Source organism: Aspergillus fijiensis (assembly GCF_003184825.1).
Source record: "Aspergillus fijiensis CBS 313.89 unplaced genomic scaffold BO72scaffold_23, whole genome shotgun sequence".
NCBI lineage: Eukaryota > Fungi > Ascomycota > Eurotiomycetes > Eurotiales > Aspergillaceae > Aspergillus > Aspergillus fijiensis.
Genome location: NW_024468999.1, coordinates 337,979 through 350,496, shown reverse-complemented (window position 1 = coordinate 350,496; position 12,518 = coordinate 337,979). Strand labels below are relative to the sequence as shown.

General features: G+C 53.5%; 5 protein-coding genes across 5 annotated transcripts; 2 read left to right on the top strand and 3 right to left on the bottom strand.

The window, feature by feature from the left end:
• Positions 1-345: 345 nt before the first annotated feature.
• Positions 346-3,885, bottom strand: BO72DRAFT_448064 (sulfite reductase subunit alpha). The gene has a single exon (XM_040944701.1). The coding sequence runs from the start codon at positions 3,778-3,780 to the stop codon at positions 643-645; it is 3,138 nt and encodes a 1,045-aa protein (XP_040801322.1). The 5' UTR covers positions 3,781-3,885; the 3' UTR covers positions 346-642.
• A 279-nt stretch (positions 3,886-4,164) lies between these two features.
• On the top strand, positions 4,165-5,313 carry BO72DRAFT_448063 (uncharacterized protein). The gene is made up of 2 exons (XM_040944700.1): positions 4,165-4,331; positions 4,484-5,313. The coding sequence occupies exons 1-2, from the start codon at positions 4,293-4,295 to the stop codon at positions 5,144-5,146; spliced, it is 702 nt and encodes a 233-aa protein (XP_040801321.1). The 5' UTR covers positions 4,165-4,292; the 3' UTR covers positions 5,147-5,313.
• A 108-nt stretch (positions 5,314-5,421) lies between these two features.
• BO72DRAFT_429038 (uncharacterized protein) lies at positions 5,422-6,109 on the bottom strand (the record flags this gene model as incomplete). Its single annotated transcript, XM_040943063.1, has 2 exons — positions 6,102-6,109; positions 5,422-6,044 (listed from the first exon to the last, which is right to left on the bottom strand). Exon 2 carries the CDS (start codon positions 5,917-5,919, stop codon positions 5,422-5,424), a length of 498 nt encoding a protein of 165 aa, XP_040801320.1. The 5' UTR covers positions 5,920-6,044; positions 6,102-6,109.
• A 3,392-nt stretch (positions 6,110-9,501) lies between these two features.
• On the top strand, positions 9,502-10,375 carry BO72DRAFT_429035 (uncharacterized protein). The gene is made up of 2 exons (XM_040943062.1): positions 9,502-9,712; positions 9,761-10,375. Exon 2 carries the CDS (start codon positions 9,763-9,765, stop codon positions 10,096-10,098), a length of 336 nt encoding a protein of 111 aa, XP_040801319.1. The 5' UTR covers positions 9,502-9,712; positions 9,761-9,762; the 3' UTR covers positions 10,099-10,375.
• Positions 10,376-11,393: 1,018 nt separating this feature from the next.
• On the bottom strand, positions 11,394-12,518 carry pre9 (proteasome core particle subunit alpha 3). The gene is made up of 4 exons (XM_040944699.1): positions 12,401-12,518; positions 12,140-12,324; positions 11,671-12,089; positions 11,394-11,596 (listed from the first exon to the last, which is right to left on the bottom strand). Exons 1-4 carry the CDS (start codon positions 12,422-12,424, stop codon positions 11,457-11,459), a joined length of 768 nt encoding a protein of 255 aa, XP_040801318.1. The 5' UTR covers positions 12,425-12,518; the 3' UTR covers positions 11,394-11,456.

The window sequence follows — 12,518 nt, the reverse complement described above, 5'->3', positions numbered from 1 at the left end:
TGGCGGAGATTGTCCACCACCGTCCGGTCGACAGGTCACTCAAGGCGATGATCGTAGGATGTATCGGGTACCAGGCTCCTAGAATTGGGCGTCTTGAGAAAGAGAATAGACTAATTTGCATCAAGATCCCGCCTCTCTCGAGCAGCAGGAGAAAGCCAGGCGTGGCCAAAGGGCGGGCACCGCAGTGGAAGCGCCTAAGACCGTCACTTGCGGCGCCAAATGCTGGATCGCTAACTCGGCTTCCGTAGCGGGCTACGCAAACCGTAGTGAGTGATTATATGTCGGGCTTGTAGAGGATCTTAATTCGAGTGCAATTGGCTTGTTACTGAAGCATATGGGTCTGCCACGTACTGTACACGCCATTGCCTGGATCTAAGGCAAGACCATCACTAGCATGTTTTGGTGGGTTATGGCAATTCGACTCTACTCGACTGAACATGATTGAACACTGAACTGAATGATTTGAAAAGTCTATCCAAGTGAAATCCTGTCGGATGTTCTAGATGCGAAACAGCGCTAAACTCAAACAGGAAGGCCAGCTCACCTGCAGCGGTGCCGACCCTCGTGCTTTTCAGAATATACAGAAAGCGTTTCATCCATTTCATCAACCTCCTCCAACCAACGAACATCCCATCGTCAACTCTAGTACACCTCCAGGACGTATCTCTCCTCGTCCTTGAGCTTCTCGATCTCCTTGTGGGGCTCGACCTTCTTGCCCTGGGCCTTGGCCTCGATGGCGATGGCTTCCTCGAGGACGGCGGTGACGTCGGGCACGGGCCAGGTGGGGCCGCAGAGGTAGAATGCACCCTCCTCGCGGATGTAAGCCTGGACGATCTCGGGCAGCGTCTGGCGCATGCGGTCCTGGATGTAGATCTTCTCGGGTTGGTCACGGGAGAAGGCGCGGCCGAGGACGGTGATGACCCCGGCCTCCTGGTAGGCCTCCCACTCCTCGCCGTAGCAGTACTCCTCGCGCTGGTGACGAGAACCCATGTACAGCAGGACAGCGCCAATCTCCTTGCCCTGGGCCTTCTCGAGGGCCCGGTGCTGGACAAAGGCACGGAAGGGCGCCAGACCGGTTCCCAGACCAGCCATGATCAAAGGCTGGGTGGACTTGGGAGGCAGCTTCATCACGCTGGACTTGACGCTGACGGTAATGGGGGTGCCCGGTTGCAGGCGGCTCAGGTAACGTGTCGCCTGGCCGAAGCGGTCACGGCCGCGGGGATCGGTCCAGGTAACGGCGACGATCATGAGAGCCACGGTGGTTGGGGTGACCTTCTGGCACGAGGCGATGGAGTACTCACGGCGCTTCATGGGGCCGACGATGCGGATCAGGTCGTGGAAGTCAGGGTGGGCAGAGGGGTATTCCAGAAGGATGTCAGCGAAGCTGACAGTGTCGACCTCAGCACGGCGCTTGAACTCCACGGCACCTTCGGGGCCACCGAGGGTGCGGAGATCGGTCTTCTCCTTCTCGTCATCGGCGAACTCGGCAAGGGCTTCGTAGAAGCGCTTGGGAGGGCGACCGAAGATGTCGATGTTCTGAACCAGCGCCTGGTAAACAGTGCGGTTCTCCAGAACCGCGGGGTCCTCACGGCTGGGCACTTCGACAATGTCATCGGCGTTGAGGCCATAGAATTTGATGAACTCGAGAACCTCGTTGGCGTCGTTCTCAGCGTGGACACCCAGTGCCTCGCCGATGTCGTACTTGAGTCCAGAGTCGCCAAGGTCGAACTCAATGTGGAAGATGTTACGATCATAGGTGACAGGGGTCAAGCGTCTGTTCTCCTTGACATGAACCGTGAAGGTCTTGGTAGCAAGGTCAGGACGGAGAGCAGTCTTAGTATCATAGGCCTCCTTGAAAGCCAAGCCCTTGGCGGCGGCCTCCCAGTCCTTGAGGTAGGAGGCAGGCTCACTCTCTTCCTTGTCGAAGGCAACAAAGCTGTTGGGGGAGATGTCCTTGGGCAACTGAGGAATCTGGGCTCCCTCCTCAGGGGTCTTCCAAGACTCAGGGACTTCGATCTGGCGAAGAACCTTCTCGAGGTCCTTGCTGACACTCTCCAAAGCATCAGCATTGCCCACAATCGAGGCCAGCTTCTTGATGCCAACCGACTCTTGGGTGGGCAGAGCCACACGCAAAAAGGCGACCTGAATGACAGAAGACTCGGGGACAGACTCTCCGGCAGCGGAGGGGTCAACGAAGTAGAGGGAGATTCCGCGCTCGGCGATGGACTGTCTGAAGGCCACAGGCAGCTTCTTTTCCAGCTCATCGTCCTTCACGCCAGGGGCGTTGACAATGATGTTGCCACCAGCCTTGACAGAAGCGACAACATCAATGTCTCCCAAAAGCTTGAGGTCTCCGACGAAGGTGGTGTCGGCGGCAGTGACGGAGTAAGGAGCATCCAGAATCTTGGAACTCTTGCGGATATCGACGCGGACAATTCCTCCTTGAATCAGGTTGTCATGAGCCTTGCTGGTAGTGACATTGCTGGCGGAGTCGGCAGCCAAAGCCTGGGAGAGAACAGTTGCGATATCACCGCCAACGGAGTTGTCAGTGTCCCAGAAAGAGTATTCCTGGACAGCAGACGGGTCCAAAAGCTGGAGGGGCTCAGTCTCGGCGCCGGCCTGGACGATAGGCTTCTCGTGAATAAGCTGGAAAGCGGCGGCGGTGTTGATCAAATCCCAACGCTGAGAGCGGGGGTACTTGATGTCCACGGTGGTCGGGGCCTGCTCACGGTCGGTAGCAAAAGTAAGGGCAGCAAGAACGTCCTCATAGAGGGCGGAACGAACGCCCTGTTCTTGGACGGCCTGCTCGTTGGCAACTTGTCCCAGAACACCGACAGTCTTGACAGACTTGGGCAGCACGCGCAGGAACTCTTCTTCCACGAAGGGACGGTAGACACGGACATTTACCACACCCACACGAACACCGTCCTTGGCGAGAGAGCGGGCGATCTGGGCAGTGAGGGATGCCTCGACGGTACCAAAGGCAACCAGAACAGAAACGGGTTCGGCATGGCCATGGTACTCGAAGAGACCGTAATCGGTTCCGAGCTCACCGTTCAAAGACTGAAGAAGCTCCAGAAGCTTGCCCTGGTTGTCGAGGTGGCGGCTGCGGGAATCCTCCAGAGTCTTACGGACAGATTCGTACGTGCGAGCAAGGCCGGCTTGATCGAGGATGTCGATGACACGAGTGTGCTCCCGGCCAACGCGCACACCATCATAGATGTGAACGGAAGGCAGGACAGAGGCGAGCAGAGTGGTCAGGAGGGCCATGTGCTGCGATTCGTGGGCAGAGGCACTGGAAACCAGGCCCAGTCCAAGCTCCTCGGCGAGGGCGAGGGCAGTGGCATAGTCGGAGACCAGGCCGTCTTCGGCGGCATAGTCGACAGCAGCAACATGGGCAGCAACAGGGCTAGCCACAGAGTAGAGCAGCGAGAGTTGCTCCAAAGCCGCACGCATGTAGGGGAGGGTAGCCGAAGAGGCAACGATACCCTGAGGGACGTGGCGCTTCTTCAGGTCGAAGTCTTGAGAGAAGATGTAACCGAGAGCGATGTTACCGGCACCCTGGCGAGTCTCCATAGCCTTGATCTCGGGGGATTCGCCATTGGCATTGGTCTCCTGGCTGGAAGCCCACTGGCGGAGAGCAGCATCCAGATCGAATGACTCAGGAGAGTAAGAGAAGATCTTATCACTGAGGAGGTATGCGACCTGCTGAATGAGGGTCTGGGCGGTCACATAGGTAGGGCCGCTGAGGGCAGACAAGGCTGGGGAAGAAGCACCCATTGTGAGGAAATCTTGCCTGGATACCGGTGTCACACAACCGATAACACTTAGGGTGAAGACAAGAGAGAGAGAGAGAAAGAGAGAATAAGTGGAGGAAAGACGAGGGCAATGAGGGGGAGGGGGATAAAAAGCCCGTCGCCGCCGTATAGAAAAGCCCAGGGGATCATGCCTTATCCGGCTAGTGGCAATCACGCAATTTCTTATCGATAAAAAATTGGAGGGTCGGAGGCGGGATCTGAGGGCAGAATATCTCCGCTTTCGGCCGACTTCCCCGCATTACTAATGCAAGGAACCATGGGGGCCTGGGCAGTGAGCACGTGAAGGGTCGGTCCTTCTGCCTGAGGCACGAACTGTGAGTTTGTGCTGAGTAGGTTTGTAATGGACCCGCTGATCTCCCCAATAAACGTCATCCGCGCATTTCCTTTCAAGCCGCACTGCAGGAGATTGAATCCCCCAACCTACTATATCTGTCCACTGATCACATCCGTACTTCACTACATACAATCAGCATAATGGCTAACGTCGCTCTACTCGGTTCTACTGGCATGGTGGTACGTCCTGAGCAAACAAGCTCTTTTTAGGCTCACGCCAAGGCCCGTGATGTTCTCCCTTGATTACATCCCTGCTCAAGACTATCGCGATGTATATGGGAGGTTCCGAGAAAGACTCTACTCAAGAATATACTAACCACAAATCTTCCCAGGGGAGCTGCATTCTCACCAGCCTGCTCAAAAACCCCTCTATCGCCCGCGTGGACACAATCTCCCGCCGCACGCCGCAACCTGCCACGGCCGCGCCGCAGGAGAAGCTCACCACCTTCGTCTCCGACGACACCTCCAAGTGGGCCGAACAGCTCGCGTCGCTGACCCCGACCCCCAGCATCTACATCTCCGCCTTCGGCACCACCCGCGCCGCCGCCGGCGGGTTCGACAACCAGTACAAGATCGAGCACGGTCTAAACGTCGAGACGGCGCGCGCGGCGCGCGACGCCGGCGTCAAGGTGTACGTGCTGATCTCCTCGTCGGGCGCCGACAAGGGCTCGTTCTTCGCCTACCCGCGGATGAAGGGCGAGATCGAGGAGGATGTCAAGGCGCTGGGCTTCGAGCGGACCGTCATCCTGCGGCCCGGGCTGATCGACGGGCAGCGCGAGGAGAGTCGCCCCGCGGAGGCGGTGGTGCGTGGGTTCGCGGGTCTCCTGGGCAAGGTCCACTCCAGCCTGAAGGACGGATGGGCGCAGGATGCCGATGTCATCGGCCGGGCCGCGGTCAATGCCGGGTTGAAGGCGCTGGAGGGCAATGTCCCTGCCGGTAGTGAGAAGGTCTGGATGCTGCATGGCAGCGAGATCCTTCAGTTGGGTAAGGAGTAGAAGGACGGAAACAATCTTTGAACGGCTTGATAGCACTGCACTAGTTGGCTTTCCGGAGTTGGTGTATTACTAGTTTGTGTATTTTTACGGGAACCGAAATTGTGATTGACGGACTGGACTGGACTGGGATAGGAGTCTGAAGTCAACCATATATCTCTTAATACGACTATCGTTATCACATACTGCCTTAAAAAGTAGAACGATGCGATCATTGGCAAATGATATCAGGCTTCTATTAAACAAAGTACGTATGTATCACAGAAATCCATTCCGTATCAATACTTCTTATTCCAATCGTTCACCTCCTTCCCCTTCTTCGTCTGGCCCCGCTTGCTCGACGCCTCCCGATCCGCATTCCGTTCCGGGGCCCCCTCCGTGGGATCCCGCCCCTCGCTGACGCCCTTGTTCGCGCCGCTGACGTTCAACGGGTTACTCACTTTGCCGCTCTGGTTGGTCTCCTCCTGCGTCGCCTCGATCTGGCTCTCCGGCGAGGTCTTGGAGGGGTCGAAGGCCGCATCGTGCTGCGAGACTTCCTGGTCGGTGCCGGTCTTGGAGAACTCGGAGGGCTGTGGGTCCAGCACGTTTCGGTCGCCGGACTCCATCTCTTCGCGCTGGCCTTGAGACGTGCGAAGCGCGGGGATAGAGTGGAAGGGCCGTTGCGTCTTCTGGTTCACGGTTGCGGTTGCGGCGGCGGCGGGGGTTTGCCGAAGATGGTGGATGCTGCTGCTCTGGCGGAGAGCGCTCCGGCTGATGGATGTGATTTGTTTGAACATGGTTGATAATGCTTGATGGTTGTTTGGTTTGCCTGCAGGACTTGGGAGAGGAGTAATGGGGCAATTGAGGTATGTCGAACGATGTAGTATGTATGGTTTTATAGTACTGGAAGCGCGAGGTATGGCTGTCTTAGTCGTTTAGTCAATGCGGCTCGTATCTTAGAGAAATTGGAGAAACTTACAGATGAATGAGGACTTCAGCAGTAGTAGACGGGATTGACAATGTATGATGGAAGAACAAGAACGATCTGGGGAGGGAGAAAGGGAAATGGAAGGTGGAATGCCCGCCGCTCGCACCCATCATGTTGACGTCATCGGCACTGCAGAAGACATGGCTACCACGTGACGTGAATATGCCGAGCATTGTGCCATCGCAAGCAATGCATGTCTATTGTGTTCAACCCAGGAATTGATCATCCGATTTTACTTGGGTACTTACTTGAGAACAGTACTATCCATTGAATGATCATTTGCAAATGATATCAAGTGCATTCGGCCCAATTCGCGGCAGCTTTACGACTCGCTTGTAACTGACAATACCGAATTGACGTACACGAGGACTACGCAAAAATAATATCTACTGCTTGCTGTTATACTAAAAGCCCGCTCGAATAGAGTACGCCGAGAGACTGGCATAGCACTCTGAGGGTAGCCGCTAAGAAAGAAACATATCTGCCGGATGGTAGAAATGTTTTCTCTAGGCCCGTCCACAAAGCCTGCCCGACATGCCACGTCAATTATCACATACCTGAAATGATCCTCGGCCGACTGTTAAAGTGGGATGGGCACAGTCCTCGTGCATTTCGGTACCAGAGTTTGATATCACCTTCGATGCGGTTTTCTCCGCTGGGACCGACACCTTCGCGCAAGCCTTGCGTAGAATGAGAACCGACTAAATGCCCAGCTGGTCCACAATTGGACTGAAGCACTATGCATTCTAGGGCCGGGTCTATCGATCATGCTGTGACTTGCGAATGTCTTGACTCGAAGAGGAAAGTGCAATCGTAGAATGACCCAGACATCCTTTATTCGCTGTTCGACCTCGAGAGGAGGGCAAGGTTTATGCCAGGAGCAGGGGTCTAGACTATGCAGGACGCACTTTTCGTAGCCCAAGCCCAACACCCGCAGGAAAACAACTTCAGGTGCCAACTTGCAGATGCGAGGACCCGGAAGTCATCCATACTAGCTTTCTTAATGCGTGTTTCTCATGGGCTCCAGATATCGCGACAGGGGTCTTCTTAGCTTGCATGCACTTCCCGAGCAGCCTGTCAGCTGGTGAACTTCATTGGATATGAAGCGCTGACGCTATTTAATAGCCTTTCGAAAATGGACCAATCTCGGCTCGTGCGCTCGGAACAGCAAAGAGTGCGTTCTCACCTTAATCCCCCCAATGCCTGTTTCGCAGGTTCCATTTGTTGACTGCAAGAGAAAAAGGTACGCGCAGAAGCGCAGAAGAAGCCGGTCACGTTACAATCACGGGATCGAAGGAACCCAGCATAGTGGTGCGCGTGGGTGGGTCTCAAAATCCAATTTCAACGTCGTCAGAAGTATATGTAAAAGTCATCGTAGTATGCAGCAGGCATTTCTCGAGCTGTTGCGGCCAGAAAATCACCCCATAGATTTTGGGGTACTGAAAGGGGATCGGCCGGCCTAGCAAGGCCATCTTTTCAAATCCGTAGGCCCCGAATCCTTGTTTCTAATGTGCAATCGCCACAGGCGAGGCTGGATTAGAAACATCCGAAGTAAGACAGCCTGCGAGAAGAGGCAGATGGGTGGCAAATCGCGCTCTGGTATCCGGTGGGAGGAAAAGTCTGAACTCAATGCACGGTGTGTTATCGATGTAATTTCATCATGGCGGTGGTCAGCCAAATCCGGCAGCTGCTGAGTTGGCAACGGCAATCAGTCCATGGATCTATGCTCGTCCACCCAGTGTACCGGACGCCAGAGCGCACCAGCCGATGATTCGATGCTCAATACTACAGGCAGACAAGTAAGAGCCTTTCACGCAATCATCTTCTAGGATGTCCGGACAAGCGGAGATGTGGGAGAATCGAACCCCTATTCGCGGAGTCGGAGGCAAGTCAAAGCGAAATTGACAGCCTCAGAGCCCTTCTAACATTGCACTGATCAGTTTCCAGTTGAGAACAGTCCTCCATCAGCACAACAGACTTGAATCTCGAGCAATTGAGCCAGACGAAGGGTGCCACGTCAGTGAGTCTCCGAGCTCTAATGCAGCTGCATGGATTCAACTGTAGGTGCACCGTACCACAGTCGGTATCTGCCATGGCCGATGAGCACAAATGATATCCTATCGTTTTCAGCGGAGCAAAGCAAGTAACTGAAGATAAACCCTGCACCTGAGCGGGGGCACATGCGGGATTATTCCTCTGCAGATGTGGGAGATCAGCTGAAGAGAATCGGTCCCTCATAGAGACCTGAGCTCGTCATGCAAATGCAAGTCATGTTCACTCTATAGGATCATGTCCAAGGACAAACCAGGTGCCAATCGAGGCCTTCCAGTGACGCGTCTTTCGCCACCATGGATGGAGCGAAGAGAATTTCCTTGGTAAGTGATGACCAGACGGAAGCCTGCGGAGTATACGAGACGGTCACAGGCACGAGGGTTAGCTCATCTGCAAAAGATCGATCAGTGTCCAACAAATTGGAAAAAGCAACTTATTAGTGTTGCAGCCAGACAACGAAACCCTGGCCTATTGGGCAGGCTGGCAGCTTGCTAGAGGTTCGAAAAAGAAAAATGCACCCAGAAGCGGATTCAATCTAGAATCCGGCTTCTTTCTCGGCATGACTCCGTTGCAGAATGTATGCCACCAGGATCACTTGCGATTGAACTAATTGGTCGTAAGCAGATAGTTACAAAGTCATGGATGGGAGAGCATGTAACAAACCAGACTAGGTGGTCGGGGCATTGATCACATTGACGTTTCAAACGGCACCCGTAGTTTTCTATCCCCTCCATGCCGAAATGTTAGGTTGCCGTTCAACGGGAAGGAAAAGACCTTCGATGTAAGACGGACAGCATGACAGCTGGCACAAAAGTAAAAACGACTGCCTCATGCAGGAGCTTTGATTCAGCAAGCGGATGGTCTGGTTGATTCTTGAATTCCGGTTCGTACGCAGCGGAAAGCCATAGACGAAGCGGGGACGATCAACGGAGCATCTCAGGCTGCAACAACAATCCGAGCTAACAGGACAAAGGCCAAAAAGAGATCAATCATGGCGAATGAGGGATTTTCAACACGGGCTGGATGAGAGAACACGACAGCAGGATGTATGCATTTGTGAATCACCCGGTGATTACAGTTGCCCCGAACAGGAAGGGGGTGGGTTTTTCGTGTCTCCACAGTCAAGGAAATTCCAGCATAGCCAACCGCGAAATCACTGAATGGGGAGGTGTGGGTGTGATGATAGAACGCCGTAGTCGACAAGCCATCGGATGCTGAGCTGAATTCGATCGACAATTGATGGGCATGGGACGATAATTGGCCGTCTTGTAACATGAACGCTTTTGACGAAACATAAATAGGGCCACGGAGGCCGTCCACTTCTCGAATTCTGAATCAATAACCGTTTCACACTCTGCTTCTTCAAGGAAACCATTCGAAATAAGACTTCGCTGTCGATTAAAGGTGTTTCAATTCCAGGGCAACCTTCAACCTTCAAGAGTCTTGTGCAAGCTTAGCCTATCAAATCTCTGCACGGCGGCAGGATCTTTGAGCGGACCAATAAAACACAAGCTAGACACTTGAAACCGCAAGCTGCAGCAACGGACAGTGAGTTTCATCCAGACCCTAGGAAAACATTAGCTGACAATGAGAATTAGGTATGTGCTTCTACAACCAGAGGAAGTTTTCATGCGGTGACTGGAGTTGGACCAGCTTCGCTCACCGTTGCAATTACGAATATCGTACGGGCGAGACATGCGGCATGAGACTCGTGAATGAGACCTTCAACGAGAAGGTGAAATGCCGCCTGTGCGATAAGATTGATACCAAGGTGCGGCGGCGAAACGCCGAGGTGGAAAGATTGACTCGATGGAAGCGCGAGGGAGGCACCCTCGTAGCTTCCATGGAACGAAGTCAGGCTTTGATCAAGGAGCTCGAAAGAGAAATTTTCCAGCTGGAGCGAGAGAAGCAAGAAAAGCAGCGAGCACTGTCATAGGAGGACCTTGATGATCTGCGGTGGGAAAATTGAGCGAGAATGTCGCGAGTCAGATGCTGTTTCTTTTCTTCAAATTTCAGATTCCCTCATTGGTTATGCTTCGATCATTCTTCTTGTTTGTATCTTTGGTGGTTAGCCCCTGGGTTTCACTGTCGATGTGTCACGTTGCGTGAACTCGACCATTGTTCATCTCAAACTCATCTTTCAGGCCGCAGCCTCACAATGGTTGGCGGATAGTTTTCGGTCTGAGCAAAAAGCCCTGAGCAAGAGGATCAGGTCCAATAAAGTTGTTTCAATGTTGAAATATTTGGCATTCCCAGGCGCTATCCCTCGGTGGAAGTTCCACACCGTAAGCGCCGATGTTGATGAGCGGCTCGTCAAAGCCAGAAGAGCGTTTCACCACAGCAATTGTTCGGTGAAGAGGGCATCAATGTAGTCAATTACAGCATAAGATGTCCCTTCTGTGAAGAATCACCCTATAAAGCGATGTAGCTGCCCTGGCATTTTCATGAAAGAGAGCAGTGAGAGTTGCGAACGAACGATGGGCTTGGAGATATGGAGCTGGAACAATGGATGGATCCATGATGGATATAGACCAAACCCCGCGTTTCGGCAGTCGCCACGTGATGGCCCTCCTCTTTCGGTTAGAGGCGTCCTCTTCCCAGAGGTTGTGTCAATTGCCAGCACCGATGGTGGATGAATCCAGCACCACGACATCATTAGGTCCGTCAAAGTTAGCTCCTTGCACCAAGCTCCGCTGTGATAATATGAGGTATATAATCCGGACATGGTTCTGCTTCGCGTATTCGGGTCATAATGGATCGATTGAATGTGCTGCACCAGGGCCAAGATACAGCCAACATTCGACATGAAATGCTGCGGGATGCCATTTCGCCCACACTTTCTATAAGAGTGGGTACGAGAAAAAGATATGGTCTGATTTCGGGGCGTCATATTTATATAGGAATGTGGCACCCTGGGCTCAGGGAAGCCCTTCGTTTGTTCAGGCGCCCAATGTCAATGAGGTCTTCCTCAGCTACGTGGACCATTCAGCTTCGGAGATCTATGAAGAACCGGATCGGATGTCCCTCAGATACACGAGGACAAATGTACAATGAATTGTCCGGAAGCCAGCTTGATATCGCCGCTTGCCACGTCACCCGTGGACAACGTCAGTTACGCTTCAGGTGCAGCTTCAGGGAAGTGTTCTGTGTGCCATGATTTGATGCAGGTCTCTCCTAGCCAGTTACATGCTTATGAGCGGTGCAAAGCCTACGATGTATAGCTCAAGAACGTTTGGTCAATGGAAAGAAATGATATTATCTTGGTCAAAAAGCAGAAAGCTGTCATTCACTCATTTATTTGATCTCACCAGCCTCGGGCTCATCGTCAACCTTGGCCAATCCGTGCTCTTTCAATAGAGCATTGATCTCATCGGCGCTCCACAGATGGTGGTAGATCTTGCCTTCGGGCGTTCTTCCCACCGTCGCGAACTCGACTTTTTATGATGTGCATGTTAGCAGGTGATGCAGGTGAGATACAGTCTGTACGATCCGGAAAGGAACCACTTACTCTTCTCACTGCTCAACTTCGTTGAGTCCATCGTCTTGCTCAAGACCTTCACCGCCATGGCGCAAGCCTCCTTCAGATCACAGTCCTCCTTGTAGTCTTGCTTGAGCAAGCTTTGGGCGCTTGCGTTGTTGGCGCCCACGCTGGTCGCTTTCCAACCACCGTAGTTACCGCTGGGGTTGCTCTGGTACAACTGGAACTGCCGAAGAGGGTCGTAGCCCGCATAGATGAATGACACACCGAAGGGACGAAGACCACCGTGTTGGGTATATCCTTGTTTCAGATCGCACAACCGGCGGACCAGTTGCTCGCAAGGGATCTCTTCGTTGTAGGTAAGGAGGTACCGCTGAGCGGCTTGTCGGGCGTAGTTGATCAGGATGTTCGCGTCTGCCGTCATACCAGCAACAGCACAGATCATGTTGCTGCCCAAAATGTTAGGCTAGTCAAGGGCGGTGGGATGAGGGCCGCATACTCATTCAGTGTGTACAACTTCTCGGCAGATGTGTCCTGCTCGAGCAGCTTGCTAGTGACTTTCTTCTCCGCGGCCAGGACGATTCCATCCTTGGCCAGAATACCCAGTGCAGTACCGGCGTGCGAGATGGCTTCTAACGCATACTCGACCTGGTACAGGCGACCTTCGGGGGAGAAGATGGTTGTCTGTCGAAGAACGTCATCGGGTCAGCTAGGAAGCTTCCGAAAGAACAATTGATCATCGGGGGGGGGATAAGCATACTCTGGAATCGTATCTTCTTGACATCTTGAACTAATCGAACAAATATTGAGAAACTTCAGTTGTGTATATCAAGCAAAGAGAGAGGGTGGGAATGAGCGGAGTTGTGATGGGGGGGGGG